General features: G+C 35.6%; 1 protein-coding gene across 3 annotated transcripts in view; it reads left to right on the top strand.

Annotated features, from left to right (window-relative positions):
* The window catches only part of LOC100255228 (protein ENHANCED DISEASE RESISTANCE 2), a 78,070-nt gene extending 56,103 nt beyond the window's left edge, over positions 1-21,967 (top strand). The window contains exons 15-23 of one of the 3 annotated variants that reach the window (XM_010663000.3): positions 4,222-4,457; positions 4,542-4,566; positions 4,667-4,821; positions 4,937-5,038; positions 7,744-7,788; positions 7,885-8,025; positions 20,926-21,021; positions 21,103-21,204; positions 21,589-21,967. In XM_010663000.3, the coding sequence (XP_010661302.1) occupies positions 4,222-4,457; positions 4,542-4,566; positions 4,667-4,821; positions 4,937-5,038; positions 7,744-7,788; positions 7,885-8,025; positions 20,926-21,021; positions 21,103-21,204; positions 21,589-21,717 (1,031 nt within the window). In that variant the 3' untranslated portion in view covers positions 21,718-21,967. Of the gene's footprint in view, positions 1-4,221; positions 4,458-4,541; positions 4,567-4,666; positions 4,822-4,936; positions 5,039-7,743; positions 7,789-7,884; positions 8,026-20,465; positions 20,824-20,888; positions 21,022-21,102; positions 21,205-21,588 lie in introns of those variants that run through there. The other 2 variants (XM_059743155.1, XM_019225792.2) reach the window with 2 other exon arrangements.
* The last annotated feature ends 488 nt before the right edge of the window (positions 21,968-22,455 follow it).

The raw sequence follows: 22,455 nt of genomic DNA, 5'->3' as shown, positions 1-22,455 counted from the left end.
TTGTCAGAATCTTTGATTTTGAACTCCTTGGCAAGAAGTGATTTCAACCTGTATATTTCTTCTTAATCATCACTTGTGACAATTATGCCATCCACATAAACAATCAAAACAATAAGTTTCATTGGTGAGGATTGTTTGTAAAACAGCGTGTGATCTCTTTGACTTTGATAAAACCTACAAAGTTTTAGAGACTTGGTAAACCTCTCGAACCAAGCTCTAGGTGATTGCTTGAGGCCATACAAGGATTTCTTCAATTTACAAACATTCCTAGAATCGTTTAACTCTTCAAAACCTGGGGGCAATTCCATGTACACCTTTTCTTCAAGATTCCCATGTAAAAAAGCATTCTTTACATCGAATTGATGTAGATTTCAATCACAATTTGGAGCAATAGAGAGAAGAACTCTTATGGAGTTCATCTTTGCAACCTGGGAAAAAGTTTCTTGGTAATTAATACCAAACGTTTATATGTACCCCTTGGCGACCATGCTAGTCATATATCTCTCTATAGATCCATTTGCTCAACACTTAATGGTAAAGACCCATTTATATCCAATGGTTTTCTTGCCACTAGACAATTCTACCACTTCCCATGTGTCATTTTTATGCAAGGAACTCATTTCTTCAAAGACAACCCTTCCACCTAGGATCTAATAAAGTTTCTTTAATAGTGTTTAGGATAAACTCTAGGGACAGGTTTGTGGTGAAGGCCTAATAAGTTGATCTCAACCGGTGATAGGAGAGAAAGTTGGCTAATGGATGTTGGGTGTAGGTTCTAACACCTTTCCTAATGGCAATGGGAATATCTAGATTGATGTCCAATAAAGAGCAAGGTTGTTTAGAGTTTAGAGGAGAAGTTGAAGATGAAGAAGCAAAAAAAGAAGGAGAAATATTTTCCATATCTTTTTCCAAAGTTGAAGATTGGCCGCGTGAAGGAGAATTTGGGACTATAAATGGAGGATGATTGTCTCTTTTCCTTCTAGTATAGATCACAAACGTTTTTACCACTTCTTTGTCACCTTCTTTAGATCTTGGAGTAGTGTCCAACTGTTGTTCATGCATACTTTCTCTCCCTGATTGGTTATTTTTCCATCTACCCTGGATTTTCATTCTCAATTTGTCCTCCAAAGTTAGTCTTAGCTTGTATGAATTCCAATAAACTAGGTAATACAGTGATTGTAGGTTTATTCTGGCTAAGATATGGCAGGTTTTCTCCTCTCCTTTCCTCACTTTGAAAACTGGTCCAAGAGTAATACGATAAACTCTCAAAGAATTTTACATCCATGGTCACAAAGGTTCTCTTAGTGGGGAGGGGGTGAAAACACTCTTATCCTTTTTTAGTGGATGAATATCCAACAAAGACACATTTAAGGGCTCTTAGCTCAAGCTTAGACCGATATTTCCCATGAACATAGACAAATGTTGCACACCCAAATACCCGAGAAGATAGAGATCCAAAGAGGTTGACACTAGGAAAGGCTTGTTTTGCAAGGTTAATGGGAACTTTAAGGTTAAGTGGCTTAGATGGCGTACGGTTTATGAGATATTTTGATGTAAGAACTACCTCTCCCCATAAAAACTGAGAAATATTCCTGGAAAACATCAATGCTCTCCCTACTTCCAACAAGTGTCTGTTTTTTCTCTCAGCTACTTCATTTTGTTCAGGGGTGTCTACACATGAAGAGAAGTGTACAATCCCATTCTCCACCAAGTATGGACTTAGGATAGAATTGAAATAGTCTCTCGCATGTCTGTCCTAAGAATTTGAATTTGGCTATGGAATTGGGTTTGAATCATTTTTTAAAATGCTTTGAAGGTTAGGGCAGCTTCAGATTTACCTTTTAAGAGATAGATACAGGTTGTTCATCAAAAATCATCAATGAAAGTAATGAACCATTTGAAACCATTACAAGTGTTTACTCTCAAAGGGTCTTAAATATCATTGTGGATAGCAGAAAAGGGAATTTCAGACCTTTTATTGCTCAACAAGAAAGATACATGATGGCTTAGATAACTCATAGACTTGACACTGAAACTTCGAGATATCCACATTGACAAAGAAATTCGGATACAAAGTTTTGAGAGATAAGAAACTTGGGTGACCTAATCTGTGGTGTAGCAACCATGTCTGCTCCTCATATTCTTCCGACACCTTAGAAACATATCCTAGAGCATTCTCCTTAGCCTTGGAATCAAGATAATGCAGTCCCTCCTTCTCTTCGGCACTGCCAATCCTCTTCCTTTTAGTTAGGTCCTAAAAATGCAATGAGAAGGATAAAAAATCACATGTCAATTTAGAGACTTTGTACATTTACTAATAGAGCGGAGATTGTAAGATAATTTCGGAACATGAAGTATAGAATCAAGAGTAAGCCTTGGTGCCATTGAAATTTTCCAATAATAGGTGTGAAGGACCCACCAGCAACAATAACTTCTCCAGAGTTAGAATTGGATTTATAAGAATGAAAAAAAGTTTGGTAACTTGTCATGTGATTTGAAGCCCCTAAATCAACCAAGGTTTAGTCACAAGAAACATTTAGAGCTGAAAAAGTTACTTGTTTAAGCAAAGAAGGATGAAGAATTGAAAGTGTTGAACAAGTTTAGAGTTTTCCCAAACGTTCTGTAAAGAAGTTCCATTTGATCTTTGGTGAAAAGGTTCTTGTCAGGTTCAGCTGTTGGTTTGGGTTCAGGCTAGATACAATTAGCTTAACATCTTAGATACTTATTTCCATATTTGCTTAATATGATAATCCATGTAAGTTCATTTTATTTCTCAACTTGTTTCTTAAGGTTTTGAGTGGATGAAATTATAAATCAATATCACTAATGCCATCTCTATTTGGGACCCCATTCTGCATGTGGCACCAAACAAATGTATTTAGAAACTGTGAAAGAAGAAGAATCGGAAGGTAAATAGAATAAATTTCTTCCTTGATTTCAATTTGTACATCTCACATATTTATACAAATATTCTTAGCATAAAAAATAGAAACTTTGCTAACCTAATTCTATCAAATCCCCTTGATTATGGGACTGTCCCAATCCTCTCCTTAATTACAAAAATACAGCTGTAACATTTTCTAATTACATTCTTCCACAGAAGCATTTGTTTCTAGCAAAACCCCTAGGAACTAACGATCGGTTTACTCGATTCCATTGGAATCAAAAGAAAGGGAGTGATTCCCTTTCCTGCCCATTGCTTTGTTTACTTGAATGTTGAATGAAAAATGTGTGGACCCCATCACAATTTGAGGAAACCCATTCTCCAAATTCAAGGAATCCCATTCTCCCACCCTCCTTCATGAATAGGATTCCTCAAATTCGAGGAATCAAATTTTGGAAATGGATTGCCTAATTTCCCTTGTACCTTTAATTTGTAATAATTATTATACCTCCAATATAATACTGTGGATTATCCATGTTATAGCCATTTGTTATGTGAGTAATAATTTTTGCTAATAAAAAGAGAATAAATTAATTAAATGTCAATTTTATAAATTGAAGGATATTTTTCTATCAACAAAAATTATAATAAATTTAGGAAATAAGTTTCATTCCTATGCTCTATTGTTTAACATGTTCTTGCTTAGCAATCACAAACACAAAATAAAATAGATACAATTATTAAAGTAAAATTATATATATCAGAAAATAAAAGAAAAGCTTTTCTTATGCAAATCTATTTGATTAAATTAGCATTATAAAAGAAAAATGCAATACGTTTAAGAAATGAATTTTACCTCTACAATGAGAAAGGTGAAATTTTTTTATATAAGGGCATTATAGTAAAGTTATATATTTCATTTTGTTTCCTTTATTGCTAGTGAACACTTCAAAGGAATCAGTTTCATTCTCATTCCCTCTCCTAATAGTTTTGTGAACTCTTCAATGGAAATTATGATTCTAATTTCTTTTATTCTGTTTCCTTTACATTCCGATTCTCTTTCCTTCCATTTCCTTTCCTGCAAAGTTTTTGTAAATGTGCGATAAAGTTCTGATAGACTTACAAAAGCTTAAGCTTTTGGAAATGGTCCAACAATGTATTGATCAAATTAACTAACACTCCCCCTTTTCTATTTTTCATTTTTGTTAAAAATGTTAATTTTGTCTATTACATTTTGCTTAATATCTACTAGTTTATCCATTTCCAATGAAAAATTTTAGAATGTGTAATGTTTTTTACTCTAGTTAATGCTGACTGTTGCTTTCCCATTTTAACAGGTCTGCGTGAATGGTTTTCTCAATCAGATGAAAGACATACGGCTCCAAGGATCCCAGTCATGATCAATATGACCTCAGCTTCTGTGTCTTCACAAAAGAATCAAGAGAATCAGGAGCCTGCTGGCAAGGGTTTCCCTTCACTAGATGAATTACATTCTGCCAGCAGAAACTCCATGATGCTAGACGAATTCTCTGATGAGGATGAAGAATTTCAAGTAGCAGAGGTCGAACAAGAGGTTTACATTCCACTCTCTTCTGTAAAATTTTATTTGCTGATTGAGTACTACATATTTTCTTGAATTGGATTTTCTTTATTTCAGGCATATAATGAAGTCGAACAAACAGGTTAGTCATATTGTTGATGCCTAAGTTATTCATCTGGCATCCTTTTCTTAGTGTTCAGCATCAAAGAACCTTTAATCACAATGTTGTTAATGAATTGAAGCCTTGGAAGAGGACCCAACAGATCAAATTGATTTGTCCTGTTTTTCTGGCAATCTGCGACGGAATGACAATGATGATGGTCGTGACTGTTGGACAATATCTGATGGCAACAACTTCAGAGTTCGTAGTAAGCATTTCTTTTCTGACAAATCCAAGGTGACCTTGTTGTTTTCCTTCTTTCACTTGTATGTTGTCCATCTTGACATTGGGTTAGCTTTAAAACCATTTGAAGTATGCAATGGTTCATCTTTTTGGCATTATGTACATGCAGATTCCTGCTGGAAAACATACAATGGAACTTGTAGCTGTTGATTGGCTTAAGGATATTAAGCGGATTGATCATGTTGCAAGGCGTCCTGGCTGTGCAGTGCAGGTTGGTATTAAGTTATCCATGTATATCATTTTCTCAAGGTATTAGAGAGAGCGTTTGCCCTACCTATGCTGCCATTGTGTCGCTTAAGTGAGGATTTTCCTTTAGGGATTCTTAAATAGACCATCTGATGTTTAAATCCATGTTATACATTTCCAAATATCTTTATATGTTTCTTATACAAGAACCCCAATCTTTTCCTTTTTTCCTTGTGCTACATCAATTAATTGGTCCAGACAAGAATATGTGATTGTAATTTTTCTGCTGATGCTTGGACTTTTTTTTTTTCTGGAGATTCTTCATTTCCTAAAATAGAACATATTTTAATTTTTCTACTTCAAGTTTCTAAGTGCAAAGCATGCATTTTCATTATTTATTTATTTTTTGGAAGGAAATTAGAAAAAAATTATGTAAATAGAAAAAATTTGGGAACATTGAAAGAGTAGCTATCATTTTACTAATACATAGAAAGTAGAGAGAAAGTACAAGCATCCAGCAGAAATATAGCAAAAAATGGAAGAACAAGGAAAAAAAAATATTAACTTACATTCCCAACTAAGAACCCCTCATGTCTCAATTAGAAGAATTTTATCCATCCTATTTCTGATCATTATCTATTATGCTTGTCACTAACTCATTAACTTGGGGTTCAGTTTTTGGTTCAAAAATATCTGGTTTCCTTATCCCGGTTTTAGATTCAGTGAGTGAGTGGTGTAGGAAGTTTCAGGTAGAAGGGTGGAAGAGCTACAAATTTATGCAGAATTCACGGTATCAAAACAAATCTGGAACATAGTCACCTTTGGGGATATTAGGGAAAGAAAATTATCAATTATTGGAGGTAATTAAATGAGGGACTCTAGCAAAGAGGTATGCAAATTTTCAAATGACCTTATAACCCTTAGAGCTTTTAGGAAAAGAAATTCTTTCGAGGGAGAAAGTGTGCTAGAGGCAAAATTTGAGATGGAACAGGGTTCCAGGAGGGAACAGCAGTTCTAAATTTGTTCACAAGGCCATGAATGAGAGAAGGAAGAAAAAATTAATCAAATCCATCACAGATGAGAATGGGGTGATATATAGACAGGATAGTTTTTCTCAAGGGACCTGAAGTATTTTTGGGTGACTTCATCGGGTCAAATGAAGAACCCTGGGGGATTGGTGATTTGAATTGACCACAGGTTTGAGGGCAGGGTGAGTTAGTTGGAGTGTCATTTGCATGAAAAAGAGACATGAAAAGCGGTTTTCAAATGGATAAGGTAGAAGCACCAGATCCTGATGATCTTTATTTAGCACTTTGCCATGAATGTTGGGCTATTGCAAGGAACATTTTTGCAATCTTCTCAGAGATTAAAACTTTGGTGTTGTTAATGACAGAACCAATTCCACCTTTGTAGCCCTCGGTCTGAGAAGACCCCACCAACTATACTTCAGATTTTAAGCATATAAGTTTGTTGACTGGTCTACAAACTTACTTCAGACTCCAGCAAAACATTTTTGGCTTGCCAAGGTGTTATCCAAATGTTTCTAGGTTGTACAGCAAGAAGCTACTTCACCTTCACTAGGGAGTTTTTATCATGGGAGACAGATTACTAATGAACTGGTGGATGAGAAACTACATTCTGGTGGGGAGTGGATGATATTTATGATTGATTTGGAAAATGCATATTTGGACCATGATTATTTTAAAAAAGGTTTTTCTTCTAGATGGTTGAATGCCTGCGTTTAATTAATTTCATTTTGCTAGTGAATGGTTGTGTAAAGGGTCTAGGGGTTCAGAACTAAGTGTTTCACTTTCTCGTTTCTTTACATTTGCAGCTGATGTTTTTAGCAAATTGGTGCTTAGGACAGAGGATAGGGGTATTCTAGAAGGTTCGTTGATGGGTAGAAATTGTATCGGGAGATGCTATCTTCTCCTCCAGGGTTAGACTAGAGTATGTGCAAAACATCAAGCTGGTCCTTTTAGTTCTTGGGCAGATTGATTTTGAGGTGGATTTTCCTTTGACACTGTTTTAAAAACTTTTAACTTGGAAATTACCCAAATATTCCATGAATTCAAAACATACTGAGGTATATCCTCACTTTGTCTTGTACATGGAATAAATAAGAAGATAGTTACTCCTAATATAAAGTATGATGACAACACAGAGATATTATCACCTGGAGGTAACGGTCACTTTTCATATTTGCTATAATTTTTTATTAATGGTGTGTGAATTAGCTTGAAAAGTGTCATAATCAATGTTATTAACTATTAACTGTTTTCTGGTCATTATCCACAACATCATGTCTACGGGCATTCTTCATAAGGAAATGATTTGTGACAGCTCTTTTCTTCTTCTCCGCTATCATATCCTCCTTTCCCTTCTAAGTTTGACCACTTTGATTCCTTGCATTCTCAATTGTCTTATAGCCCAAAGTGAACCAAGTAGATGAATGAGGCCAGATCTAATTTATAATTCTCTAATAGATAGTTCAGATTTCGATACTCCAGACAATTGTTGATAAGTAAAGCAGACTGTTCATGGTCAATAGTGCGTGGATGATCTGCCTTGTAAGTTCTTTACATGGATTATGCAAAAACCCATTATTGTAGCACTTAAAAGCCAAGAGTTAAGAAACTGTAAGTCATGAGATTAATAAGTACTTTCCTAGATGAAGGTTACCTCTTTGAGTTCTAAGAATTACTTTTTTGATTGGTGTTGCTCCTGTAGGTTGCCTCAGAAAAGGGGCTATTTTCTCTTGCTATAAATCTGCAAGTAAGTTGCTCATTTATCTATTTATTTATTTTTTTGGAACATTGCCAATTCATGCTTCTTGAGGCAGTAAAAGATGATATGATGGTGACATTACAGGTACCTGGATCAACACACTACAGCATGGTATTCTATCTTGTAACAAAGCAACTAGTACCTGGATCACTTTTGCAATGTTTTGTTGATGGCGATGATGAGTTCCGCAATAGTAGGCTGAAACTCATTCCCTCAGTTCCCAAGGTGCCTTTTCATGTTGCAATTCTTCTCACATTGGCAAATAACTGATGTTAAGATTTAAAAATTGTTTGAAGCAGTTCTTTTTCTTATGTGGTATTTAATATGCATTGAAACTGTTGTGGTTTTCTTTTGGGATATCACCTGGGCCAAATCTTGCAGGCACTGACTCGAGTGCCATTATTGCTATCATCAATACAGTTCCTTATCTCAATTATCTGGGATCAACAAACTGTTCTGTTCCATTAGTTAATTAAGGGGCATTTTTTTGTAGATAATGCTAGATTTTCCAGAGCATGCTTAATGTGTAACATGCTTCTAAAATAGCTCAAAATGCTGTGCACATGAAAATGGAAATTTAAAATAGCATCAGCACCGATGCTCCATGAGAGTTGATGGGGAGGTTAGAGTTGGTCCATTATTTTTCTTCATTATTTGAATCATGAGAAGCAAACAAACATTTTCTTTCAAAAAGATTCTCTATGTTTGTTTGGAAAATAAATCAATTTTAAATAACTGTGTAGATGGCCAGGTAGATGATCACCCACTGAGTCATATACTAATTAGTCCCTGAAGTGGACTCAGAAAACAAATGGCGGCAATGCTTTATCTTACATCAATTCAATCATATGTTGTTTCCTTTATAGATCTTGTATGCAGAGCTAAAGAGAAAAATCTTCCTCATATTTCCCGTGCATAATAATTTCAAACTTTACAATCCTACTTATTTACTACACTGACTATAGAGGAATACATAGATACACGGAATTTAGCCTAAGAATTAGCCTAAAGAAATAGGAACTGCTGTATTTAGAAATGAACACCAGATTTATAGGAGATAATTTCAAAAATCCCTTCTAATTTGATGCTCCTAATCTGTTGCACCAATCTTGCCTAATTTACTGCACCAAATTTGCCAACACTCCCCCTCAAGCTGGCTCAAAGATATCTTGCATTACTAGCTTGATCCTAGGGTCATTTGGTGTATCTTAGTAGGGTATGCATTCATTTAAAAAGAATAGGAGTGTTATTATCATCCTCCTACTCAGTAAGATACATTACTAGAGATGTGACCTTTGTGTCCTTACAGAAACTCTCACCTTGATATTGTGCCTTGCCACTCAGTTAACAAGCTATAAAATTCCTATATCAATCCATGAAGCATTGAGCATGGAACCATGGAAGGAGGGTATGAAAGAGGAAATGCAAGCATTAGACAAAAAATAACACATGGGAGATTGTAGACCTACTAAAAAGGGAAGAAAACAGCAGGGTGCAAATAGATTTACACAAAAAGTATAAAGCAGATGGACTGCTAGAAAGGTACAAGGCAAGACTTGTAGTGAAAGAGTATACACCAACATATGGTACAAGGACACTTTTGCATCAATAGCAAAGATGAACACCATTAGAATTCTATTATCTCTAGCAGCAAACATAAATTGGCCTTTGCAACAAATTGATGTGAAAAATGACTTCCTCCATGGCAACTTAGAAGAGGAAGTGTATATGGATGTTCCTTCGGAATTTCTCCACAAAATGTGGGCAAACAAGATATGCAGTATCAAAAATCCCTATATGGACTAAAACAATCTCCATGGGTTTACTTTGGGAAGTTTACAAAATCGATGATAAGAAATGGATATAAACAGAGTCAAGGGGTTCATACTTTATTTATCAAACACTCTTCTCAAGGCAAGGTGACAACTCTAATTGTTTATGCTGATGACATAGTGGTCACTAGAGATGACTTAGAAGAAGTCGGAAGGCTCAGAGCATACCTAGCAAATAAGTTTGAAATTAAGGATCTTGAAAGTCTTATATACTTCCTTGGAATCGAAGTTGCCAGGTCAAAACAATGTATTTTTATTTCTCAATGGAAGTATGTATTGGACATGCTTAAAGAGGTAGGCTTGTTAGATTGCAAACATGTTGAGACACCTATTGAGGCAAACCACAAACTAGAGGAGCAAAATGAAGAACCTGCAGGTTGCAGTTGACTGAGGTACTTATCAAAGAATCATAAGAAAACTGATTTATCTATCACACACAAAACTCGACATTGCATATGTGGTTAGGGTAGTGAGTCAATTCATGCATTCGCCATTAAAGCCTCATTAAAAAGTTGTTTACAAAATACTCAAGTATCTCAAGGTAGCCCATGGTAAGGGAGTTTTGTTTCAAAACAATGGAGACCTATGGTTAGAAGCTTATACTAATGCAGATTGGGTAGGTTCTATAGTTGATAGAAGATCAACAACTAGGTATTGTACTCTACTAGGAGGGAATCTCATCACCTAGAGGAGCAAAAAGCAACTAGTGGTAGCACAATCAAGTGCTAAGGCTCAATTCAGAGCTATGGTTAAAGGGATTTGTGAGTTACTTTAGCTTCAAATGGTAATTAAAGATCTTTAAGTTATACAATCTTCAGATTGTGTGCTATGTTTATGACAACAAAGTCGCCATAAACATAGTACACAATCTAGTCTATTATGATAGAGCAAAGCATGTGGAGATGGATCGTCACTTTATCAAAGAAAAGTTGCAAAAGTTGCACAGTGGACAAGTGTGTACACCCTATGTTACATCAACAAAGCAGTTGGCCGATGCATTCACCAAAGTTACAAAGCTCTACATTTCATCAGTTCCTAGAAAAGCTTGAAATGCAAAATATCTTTGCATCCGCTTGGGAGGGAGTGTTGGAATATTTGACAACATTGTGACTTAATTCTCCTTCCTAAATATATTGTATAGCTGTATAAATTAATATAAAAGTCCAGAATGATTTGTGTAATTCCTAGAAGTTTGGTGTAATTCCTAGAAATCTGGTGTAATCTCTATAAATTTGGTATAGTTAAAGTAGTAGTTGTCTTTCCATTTTGAGGTCTTAGAAGTCAACTATGTGATGTATTATAAACTTGTGCAACTATTCAAAAAGAAAAATCATCATAATTTTTTTTTTTATCTTAGGTGGTGTTTGTTTTTTTGGCTTTTTGCTGAAAACCATTTAGTTTTAGAATTTAGGTTGTTTGTTTTTTTACTTTTTCATTACTTATTATAAACTTTTTACTAAATAGAAAAAGCCAGAATATATGGCTTTTTCTAAATAGAAAAAATAACACAATGATTTTTTTTACTTTTTAATACTTAATAGAAATAAAATACTAAAAAAACAAACAGCCTAATATTTAATACTATTAAGTATTAAGGTTCTATTTAGAATTAAGTAAAAAAACAAACGCCACCTTAGTCTTTATCCTTTCAGAGTGTTATAATACTTTGTAACACTTCAATCACCTTGCTTAGTCTAATGAATCTTTGTCATTATTTCATAAATCCATGCTGAATTTCCTAAGTCGGAATATGTCTCACCTACTGCCTCCCATATTTCTTCTGTAGTAGTGAGAAACATGTACATTTGACCGATTTTTGGCTCCATAGAGTTCACAAGCCAGGACATGATCATCAAGTTGTTTGCATTCCATACATTGGATCATCTCTTCTTAGAGCCTTTGTTGCATCAGTTAGATAGTCGATATTTCCCTTTCCTAATGAACAACTTCACATACTGAGACCATCTTAAGAAGTTTTGTCTGTTCAATATGTGAGTGGTAATTTGGAAAGTCAGATTGACCTGATGATACAATTTGTGAATTATTGGCAGAAGTTTGCTTTGGCGAGTCACCCAAGAACTCCTCATAAGAAATTCTAGACATGTCAATTACATGCCACTGATTTGCTGAAAAGCAATTGAAGAACAATAGGAGAATAATATAGAACAAACGAATATTGTTGATTTAAAGAACCAACAAACAAATTAAAATAAAAATAAAAATAAAATTGTCCCAGGAAGGAATGCTTTGATACCATGTGTGCAAAGCTAAAGAGAAAATCTTCTTTGTATTTCCATGCACAATAATTTTAGAGTTTACAATTCTATTTATTTACAACATTGACTATAGAGGAATACACATGTACACATGGAATTTAGCATAAGAATTAGCCTAAAAAATAGGAGCTGCAATATTTAAAAATAAACATAAGATTTATAGGAGATAATTTCAAAAATCTCCCATAATCTGTTTCACGCATCTTGCCTAATTCGCTGCACCAAATCCACCGACAGATCGTTATCATTCATATCATGGATAGTTATGCTTCTTTACGGTTTAGGTTGTGGACCAAAGAGTAGTTTTTGTACCTTCTATATTCAGCAAGGTCCCACTCTAAAACTGTGATTCTATGCCTTTTATGCAGAACCTTGTAATACTCATGATTATCTGACTGACTCTTAACTATATCATGACAAAACATCAAACCAACTTGAGAGAAATTGAAGTTGGTAAGAAAATTCAAGTCACTTTATAATGGGAAATGGTTTATAATAAAACAGAAAAAGAAAAGGGCATCTTTACTCTGCAATTTATCATGCAAACTTCTAGATTAAGAATAAATTGTTTTTTGCTTAATGTTTCAAATTTAAGGAATTATTTACTATCCTCCCCTTCATTAAACTACCATATACACATATGTGTGTATGACACATTTTACATGAAGTTTCACCTTTCAAGAATATAACCTGGTGGATTTAGCAAGAACTTTAAAGATTAGAATGAAGGTGCCAAGGGAATTTTCGGAAAATGATCTATTGATTGGTGTTATCTTGACTTTGTTTACTGGGAGCAGATCATATCTACCTCATGTTCTTCAATATGTGAAGACTAGAAAACTTAGGTGATCACCTAAAAGATTGGGGTGGGGGTTGAGAAGGGTGTTTTGAAGTAGTTAATAATCTCTTTTAACCATTTTAGCAGATATTCAATACAAGCAATATAAATATTAGTAATAGAAATTAAAATGTTGAAATTAAAGAGAGTAAAGGAATAGAGAATGCGAACAACGGAACTTTTATCTTGGTCTGGCAAACTGCCTACTTGCACACCCTTTGGCTCCTTCACAAGCTTTAAGGTGTTGCCACGAACACAAGAGTCTTCTCCTCAACCAAGACTTTTCTTGTTCCTTTTTACACTTGAATTTCTTAGGCTTGAATTGACCTTTACAGCTTTTTTAGTGTATTCCCATACCTATCTCATAATCGTAACATGTTTACAATGAGGAGGAGGAGAAGAAATATCTCTCTCTAAGAGTAGGTATACAAATTTAATGCTCAAATGAAGGTACTTTTGTATATATATATATATATATGTGTGTGTGTGTGTACGTGTCTCTGTACATAAGAATTAAGAAGAACAATTTTCTATCCTCTTTGATCTCTCTTCTACATGGTATTAGAGCTCTAGGCTCGTAAATCTAGGAAGAGAAGTTTTTCAGCCTTCATTACCGAGTTGAAGATCATAGTTGACCTTCATCGTTGACATTAAGGTGTCCCTCTTTGTGCTGCAAACACAACTTCACATTGACGCAACAAACTTAGATCGTGAAAGAGCGATAGGTGACCCTTGTTCCTGTTGTGTTGTTGAAAAAGGGAACTTCTTGTCGTCGCACCACTAAGGTCACACTGCTACATCACACTGCCATCCACTTTCCTCAATGGCAACAATGAGATCTTATGGTAACGGCGACGGTGAGGAAAGTGGATGGCAGCATGAGGTAGCGGTGCGACCTTAGTGGCGCAACGGCAAGAAGTTCCCTTTTTCAACAACATAGCAAGAACAAGAGTCGTATGTTGCTCTTTCACGATCCAAGTGTCATGCTTGTACCTCAAAATATGGAAGGCTCAACTATGGTTGCTAACAAAGGCAATGATTAGAAGGTTATCACCGCTGATAACAAAAGGACTCATCAGTTAAAGGCTTCAAACCGTGATAACAAGGATAACTTATGGTGCACTCACTGTTAGAAACCTAGACATATACAGGAAAAATGCTAAAAACTTCATGGTAAGCTAACTACATCTGGCAAAGAGTGGGGTTACAATGGAGGACAATAAAGGAATAATGGGCAAGCAAACTTGTCCTCTACTTAGCAAAATGAAGAAAAATCCATGGAACAGGGTGGATTCAATCAAGAGAAGATTAAAAAAATAAGAGCTTTGTTGGGAACTCTTGAGAAACCTTCAAGTACCTGCTCACTAGTGCTTTTAGGAAAGTTTCCTATTTCCATTGGATTAAAAGTCTAGGATGAAACCTTTGTCAAATCATGGGTTATAGATTCAGGCGTCACAGATCACATGACCTATTCGTCACACCAATTTAAAAATTATAACCCTTGTCCAAGTGGTAGGAAAATAACCATAGCAGATGGTTCCTTAACCACTATAGCGAGCATAAGAGATGTCCAAATTAGTCCTACACTCACACTAAAAAATGTGATCCATTTTCCAAAGTTGTCCACCAATCTTGTTTCTATACAAAAGCTTACATAAGATTTGGGTTGCATTATGACCTTTTTCCCTACTTATTGTGTATTTCAGGACTAAGACTTAGGGAAGATGATTAGACTTGCTAAAAAACAGAATGGGTTATACTACCTTGAGACACCAAGTGAGTCATCTGTATCTTTCCTTTCAGAGCACCATCTTTTAAATAAAGAAAAAATTTGGCTTCATCATCGTAGGCTTGGACATCCATCATTTCGAACTCTTAAGTTTTTGTTCCCTTCCCTATTCAATAAATTAGATGTTGAGGGCTTCCATTGCAATGTATGTGAACTTGCTAAACACAAGCATTCACCCTTTCCCATCAATAATAAAAGAAGTTCAAAACCTTTTCATTTAATTCATAGTGATATTTAGAGCCTTTCCCCTATCCCTAATATATCTAATGCATGTTGGTTCGTGTCTTTCATCAATGATTGTACGAGGGTCTCTTGGATTTTCTTACTTAAAACACAAATTTGATGAGTTTTGTTCGTCCAAATTTTCGTAAGATGGTAAAAAACCAATTTGGTGTCACTATTAAGAGGTTTTGGTCTAATGATGCCAGAGACGATTTCAATTAAGTCTTAACTCCATACTTTCAACATGAAGATATAATTCATGAATCATCCATCATGTGTCAACCCCTCAACAAAATGGAGTTGCTGAGAGAAAAAATGGCCACCTACTTGATACAACTCTGAGTCTTTTTGTTTCAAAATCATCTGCCTAAATCTTATTGGGGGGAAGTCGTCCTCACTGCCACACATCTTATAAACCCATTACCTTCTAGAGTCCTTGGTTTCAAAAGTATCATGGAAGTACTCCCATCCTTCTATCCTAATATGAGAACCACAAACCATCTCATTCCTAAGATATTTGGGTGTGTATCCTTTGTGCATGTTCACAATCCAAGCAGGGGAAAATTGGACCTAAGAGTAGTCAAATGTATTTTTGTAGGATATTCCTCAACTCAAAAAGGATACAAGTATTACCATCCACCATCCAATTTTTTTTTTGTCTTATCTTCAATGAAAGTGAGTCTTATTTTCTCGCTCCTTATCCTTAAGGGGAGAATTCCTTCAAGGAAGACAAGGATTGAGATTCCTATTTCATCGATCCCTTTCCCATTGACCCTCCCAAAGTCACTGGTCCGGTACTTGTGCCCTTTGCCTTCAAACCTGTCTCTGAACTTGAGTCGTAACCCACTGAGCCTGTTAAAATTTGAATGACTGGCAAAGTATACTCAAGGATGAAAGTTCTAGTCCCTAGACTTATACAAGTCCAAGAATCTGAATCGGCTTTTGGAAATGCGGTAACTACTTCTCATCCTCCCTTACAAACTGAGTCAGAACTTGAGCTTCCTATTGCCATCAGGAAGGGAATGAGGGAATGTACTAAATGTCCCTTGTATCCACTTTCCCATGTTGTGTCATTCAAAAAGTTGTTTCAATCCTATCAGAGTTTTCTTACGAGTTTGAACAATATCTATATTCCTACCACTCTATCTGAGGCTTTATCTTATGAAAATTGGAAATAAGCCATGAATGCATAATTGGAAGCCTTGGAAAAAAATAAAACTTGGGAGTTGGTAGATTAGCTTGTAGGAAAAAGATCAGTGGGATGCAAATGGGTTTATAGTATAAAATAGATGGATCATTAGAGAGGTATAATGCAAGATTGGTGCCCAAGGGATACACTCAGACATATGGTATGGATTATCTAGAAACCTTTGCCCCAGTTGTAAAGATGAATGCTATAAGAATTTTGTTATCATTGGCAACTAACTACAAGTGCGATCTACAACAGTTCAGTGTCAAAAATGCATTTCTGCATGGAGACTTGGAAGAAGAAATTTTCATGGAAATTCCTCCTGGATTTGGCAATGACCTAGCCTCTAAAAAGGTGTGTAAACTAAAGAAAGCTCTATCGAGCTAAAATAATCTCTCAAGGTGCGGTTTGAAAGATTTGCAAAGGTAATGAAAAACATAGGGTACAAACAAAGTCAAGGAGATCATACATTGTTCATCAAGCATTCAGATTCAAGAGAAGTTATAACTCTTTTGGTATATGTAGACAACATCATTATGACGGGAAATGATGAACTAGAGAAGTAGACTTTGAGACAATGTTTGACCAAGGAATTTAAAATCAAAGAATTAGGAAGGTTGAAATACTTCCTAGGTATTGAGATTGCTCATTCTAAGCAATGACTGTTTATTTATCAACAAAAATATGTAACAGACCTTCTCAAGGAAATAGGGAAGTTGGTGTGTAAACAAGCAAGCACACCAATAGATCCTAATCATAAGCTTGGAGAGGCTGAGAAAGATACTGTGGTAGATAGAGAGATGTATCAACGTTTGGTAGGAAGACTCATTTATCTCTCTCACACAAGATTGGATGTAGCATATGTTGTGAATGTGATTAGCCAGTTCATGCACAATCTGAAAAAGGTTCATTTGCAAGTCTCTAAGAAAGGACATCATGTTTAAACAAAGTTCGGGACTAGCACTTGAAGCATACACAGATGCAGATTATGTTGGATTTGTGGTTGATAGAAGATCAACTATTAGGTATTACACCTTTCTTGGTGGGAATCTGGTGACATGGAAAAGCAAGAAACAAAGTTTGGTAGCAAGGTCAAGTGCAGAAGCAAAATTCCTAGCAATGGCCCAAGGAGTCTATGAACTACTATGGTTGAAGATTATTTTGGAAGATTTGAAGATTAAATGGGATGGGCCAATGAGACTTTACCGCGACAATAAATCTACAATCAGTATTGCACATAATCAAGTGCAACACGATCAAACGAAACACATAGAAATTGATAGGCATTTTATCAAAGAGAAACTAGATAGTAGATTGATTTGTACCCCTTATGTGTCTACTGACCACCAACTTCCAGATATTCTCACAAAAGGTTTAAGCAGTATAAAGTTTCAAGCAAGCATATCCAAGCTGGGAATGGAAAACATCTATTAACCAAGCTTGAGAGGGGAGTGTGAAAGATTGAAATTAGGAAATATGTGATTTTGAATAGAGAATTAGGCAATCCCATAATCAAAGGGGTTTTTTGTAATTGAGTTAGGAAAGTCCCTAATTTGGGTTCTAGGATTTTTGTATATATGTGTGTGTGTGTGTGTGTGTGTGTATGTGTGTCTGTACATAAGAATTAAGAAGAAGTTTCTACCTTTTATTCTTCAATCTCTTTTCTACAGTTGTATATAACTCCGATACGATCTACTTTAAGCCTATCTGCTCAGACGTCAAAAACATTAATACTCTTAACCCTTCTTTTCTTGTCATTAAAATCTAGGATTACCTAAACTTTGGGCTAACTGAATGTGTTTTTCTTGTTCAAGTATTTAGTTTTAATTTGAACAAACTTTTTCCTTTCATGCAACTGATTTGTTTTATGTGTGTACCTAATGGTAATTCTGATTATAGACACATCTTAATATGAAGCTCTTATTAATATTTTTTTGTGTGCTTTGAACCTTCTAAGATTAGACACCTAGTGGATGTAGCACATATTTTAATCATCAATACGAAGGTGCCAAGGGAATTCTCACAAAATGATACATAGACTGGCTATTATTGTGAACGTGTTTACTGATATCAGACCATGTTTCCCACCATACATCCTTGAATATGTCTCTCTTAGTAACTAGTTTTAGTTTGTACAAATCCTCTCGTGTAACTATTGTGTGTGTGTCTCTCTCTCTCTCTCCCCCTTTTCCACATGCTGAGAGCAATGCTCAAATTTCTGTGTCATAGTACTGACTTATCCTTGTTTTTAAGACATTCAATTCCTTCCCTATCGAGGTATGTTGATTTGGTCATCATCATTGGGAGAAATATTTTGCCTCTTTAGCTTTCCTTTTTCTTGGATCAATTATAAAGAATTGATCAAATTGATAAGAACAAAACAAAATTAATCCAAATTTTAATTAAAAAAAATTATCTTGAAATTCCCAATACCCTTCACTAAGCTAAATTCCAAGATGCTAGTACATTTTTTTTTAATTTTCAAAAATAAAAATGAAATAAAAATTGGTGCTGCTTTCATACATGGCTGTGTGGCACAGGCATGGAGGTATGACTGTGTGGGTGCTTACAGCCATGGATGTCTACAGCATATTCAGGTAGGCCTGTGCAAAATGATCCTTGCATTCCTTGCACACATTGAGGTATGCAAGCAAGCGTCTGCAGAAAATTCAAGCTTTGAGAATGATTCAAATCACAAAAAAAATATAAAAAATTTGGGAATTGATTGGGGACTAGTCATTGAAAAGACAGGAATAAAATGTTGGCACAAATTTTGACAAGAATCCCAAGAATAATTTAGGGAAAGAAATACAAAGATAAAGTTCTTTTCTTTTTTTTAATTTTCATTTTTATTTTTTCCTGGCCACACAACTTTGAGCATGGTTATGGGATTGTAAGAAGCCATGGCTACCATGGTGTTGCAATTTTATTTTATTTTGTCTTTTAATTTTGATTTCATTTTTATTTATTTATTTATTTTATTTTTTTGTTTTGTTGTTGTTGTTTTTTTTTTTTTTTTCTTTTTGAGAGAAAGTCCATTAATTTTTAGGAAAAAAGACATTGTTAGAAAACAAGAAGATAGGTTAAGGTTTACTCATTTGGATTAGGGATTTGGGCAGAGGGAGAAGCAAAGTGAGGAAGAAGGGGAAGAATTTGCACTCACTAAAATAGGAAAACTTTGTTTGTGTGTGTCTTTGTTAATGAGGATGTGGGGACAAAACCTAAAAGCAGAAGTTAGTTATTTCAGAAAATAGAGATGTTAAAGCAATTAGGTCAAATGTCATGGGAGGTTAATATAAGTTACCCATGTGTATTTATATACATGTATGTATCCATGTGCTTGCATGTTTGGCTCTAAGTACGTATGTTTGCCTTTGTTCATCAGAAAATGAGAAATAGATTGTTGATAATGCATGTGCATGGGTGTGTGCCATCTATCTATTTACCTATCCTTTTGTGTCTGCATGCAGGCATGTTACAAGCTAATCTTAAGAATTAGGATAATGTAAGTTTGGCAAACGGAAAAAAACATTACAGGAAATCCAAGGGTTGTTAGATGTCTTGGTGGGAAGAAACAAAGTCTGCACTTTCTGATACCAGTGGATAAAATCATATTGAAGTTATTTCTATGGTCTAGTTCTTGCTTGGATTAATGCTGTGAAGGTGGTGCAGATTTACACCAAGGGTTGCAAGCGATTGGATCAGTTCAAGGTTAATTAGGTCATAGTCTTCTTTGTTAGTGGACGTTAGAACAAGGCCTGCAATGGTCTGTAGCTGTTTGAGGTTAGGTTAGGTTGAGGATTAATGGTGTTGATCATGAAAGCTTAGGTTAGGTTAAGGATTGATGATATTAATCATAAAAGCTTAAGAATAAGCTTTAGATGGATAAATAGATGAGGGGAGGACTTGAACCTGAGATTTCTAGTTAACCAACATTCTGATGCCATGTTGAGTTACCAACTTTCCTAAAAGCTTAAGCTGTTGGGATTTGAGCCCATTTAAATGAATCGGGCCTCGTGCACTCAAGGCCAACTGAATGGAAAAGAGGAAAGGAAGCCCCTGCCTGTCTTCTCACCCTCAACCAAGCCAAGAAAAATAAAAGGAAGGACATCTGTAAGTTGAAAGGAGAGAAATATTTCCCTTCCACTCACCTCCAGGGCTACTTTTAGAAGTTTCAAAGCTCTTAATTGCGTGTCCCTGGAAACATCTAGGATATTCATTTGTACACAAGCTAACGTTCTCTGGTACACAGCTTTGTCCCTTATCAGTGCCCGTCTGTACAAGGAATAACACTGCAAGCCTACTTGTTTGGTAGAAACCGAAGATGTTTATGCACAATGCTATGGCTTAACCATGGAAACAGTACGAGTTCTTGAACATTTGTAAGATATTAAAGGAATTTTTGTAACATCATCCTTAACTGCATAATTCGATTGATGGTATGGTTGTTACCCAAATCTAGTAACTTCAAGACAAGTAAACTTAGAAAGGGGAAACATCATGAGATCTTCATCTGCAGGAGCCAGAATTGGTGTAAAGTGTGGCTAATAATAGGCATGATCATGAATAGTCTTCACATGTGGACCCTGAAGCACTGCTTTTTTGAGCTGCCCATCAGCAGTTCTAACATTGCTATGTTGAACTTATATTCACACATCTCTGCAAAAACAGGGAGTTCAATATTTTTCCTTGGAGTTCAAAACTTGGTTTATTTTGTTGGTGTGTAAGTCAAATAGAAATGTGAAATTGTTATAATTTGCAAAAATTTCAGAGGTTGTGCTGCAAAGCATGCAAATAGTAAGAAGCCCTGAATGGGAAACTTCAAAAAGTAGAAATGAGATATATACATGATATGAATCCATGGAAAACATCTTCACTTTGAACCAGTAGTATTTCATCTGTGCAGCGTTGATATTTCTCCCTGTGTTCTTAACATTTTCAGTGTTGCAGTCCTGACCCTCTAACTAAAACTCACGCAGGGCTCTTGGATCGTTCGCCAGAGCGTTGGAAGCACCCCTTGTCTACTGGGAAAGGCTGTTGATTGTACTTATATCCGTGGTCCCAAGTACTTAGAAGTATGAACATTCCTGGGTTGTTTTGATTCTATGATGTTTCATCTATAACATAGCAACCATGATCTGATCTTGTTATTGCAGATTGATGTTGACATTGGTTCCTCCACTGTCGCCAATGGAGTCTTGGGCCTTGTTTGTGGTGTAATTACTACGCTAGTAGTTGACATGGCCTTTCTTGTACAGGTATAACCATGAGCTTATGTTTGGTCCTTGAAAAGTAATAAGGAAAAAAATGTTAAGAAAATTAGTATACCATGAAAATGGTGAAGAACAGAAGTTTTAAGGAAAAGAGGGGGAATTTCCATCCTATTTTCCTTTCAAAAAAAGAAAAAAAAAAGTAAGGATGAAAGTTAGGGGGAAATGTATTCCTCCACAACTTATGGCACCTTGGAAAACAATTTTTCAAGAATTTATTTAGAAAACAAATTGGTTTTTAAAGAATAGATTTGAGGTATTTTTAAGTGTTTTTCATACTTGAGTTGGGAAAAGGAATCTTGTTGATGAAAAAGTATTTTCCTTTTTTAAAACTCTCCAGATATTTTTGTAACGTTTTGCTTGATACGGCAGGCAAATACAGCAGAGGAGTTGCCAGAAAGACTCCTTAGTGCTGTCCGTGTTTCTCATGTGGAATTGTCGTCTGCAATTGATCCAAATCTCGAATCCAAATCATCACCATCTCCTTCCTCGAGCAACTGACCCGGATCATTACTTCCCTTGATATTTTTTCCTGCGACTGTATTTTTTTGTCAATATTTTTTTGAGCGGAAAGCTTAGCAATCATAAGAGAGGAACCCTATGCATATGCTTCTCTCAAGGCCCATATCTCTGATGTTTAGGTTTGGGTTTTGTTATTTATTTCAACTAGTGTGAATTTGGAATCAAACCCCACCTCCATTTTCCCTTTTTTCGATTCTAAAATTTTGAAACTGACTATGTTGAAAGCAAATACTCCCATCGAGGTTAAGCTGAAATCTGCAGAATCGGGCAGGAGGATGGCTCTTTGGTTGATCATTTTCCGTACTCCCCAACCTATTCCCAAAGATTTTCTCGACCAAATTCAATCACATTAAGATTTTATTGCAAATGCAGCAACAACATTACACTTGATTCATTGGATGTATTTGGGGATTTGGCCATTCCTCAAGAGGGAGAGAGAGTAGTGAGCAGTATCGATTAGATTGGCAATGTTGTACAGTGATGACATTTTTCCTCGGTTCCTAGCTAGGTCCTCCGCTGTGGCCCATATCAGCCCCCCCTTTGCCATTTTTTCTTTCCTCTGTTTGGTAGGTGAGAAAATTTATTTTTAAAAGCACACAAGGAATTATAAAAAAGAAAAAAATATATATATTGTGTCCCCGGTGTTTTGCTTGTGAAGAGAGAGCACTATTGTTCTTTTCCTAGAATGTCCGCGGCAATTGCCCATATCAAAACCTT

This window comes from Vitis vinifera, chromosome 15 (assembly GCF_030704535.1).
Source record: "Vitis vinifera cultivar Pinot Noir 40024 chromosome 15, ASM3070453v1".
Taxonomy (NCBI): Eukaryota; Viridiplantae; Streptophyta; class Magnoliopsida; order Vitales; family Vitaceae; genus Vitis; species Vitis vinifera.
The sequence above is the reverse complement of the archived record's forward strand: the minus strand, read 5'-3'. Positions and strand labels throughout refer to the sequence as shown.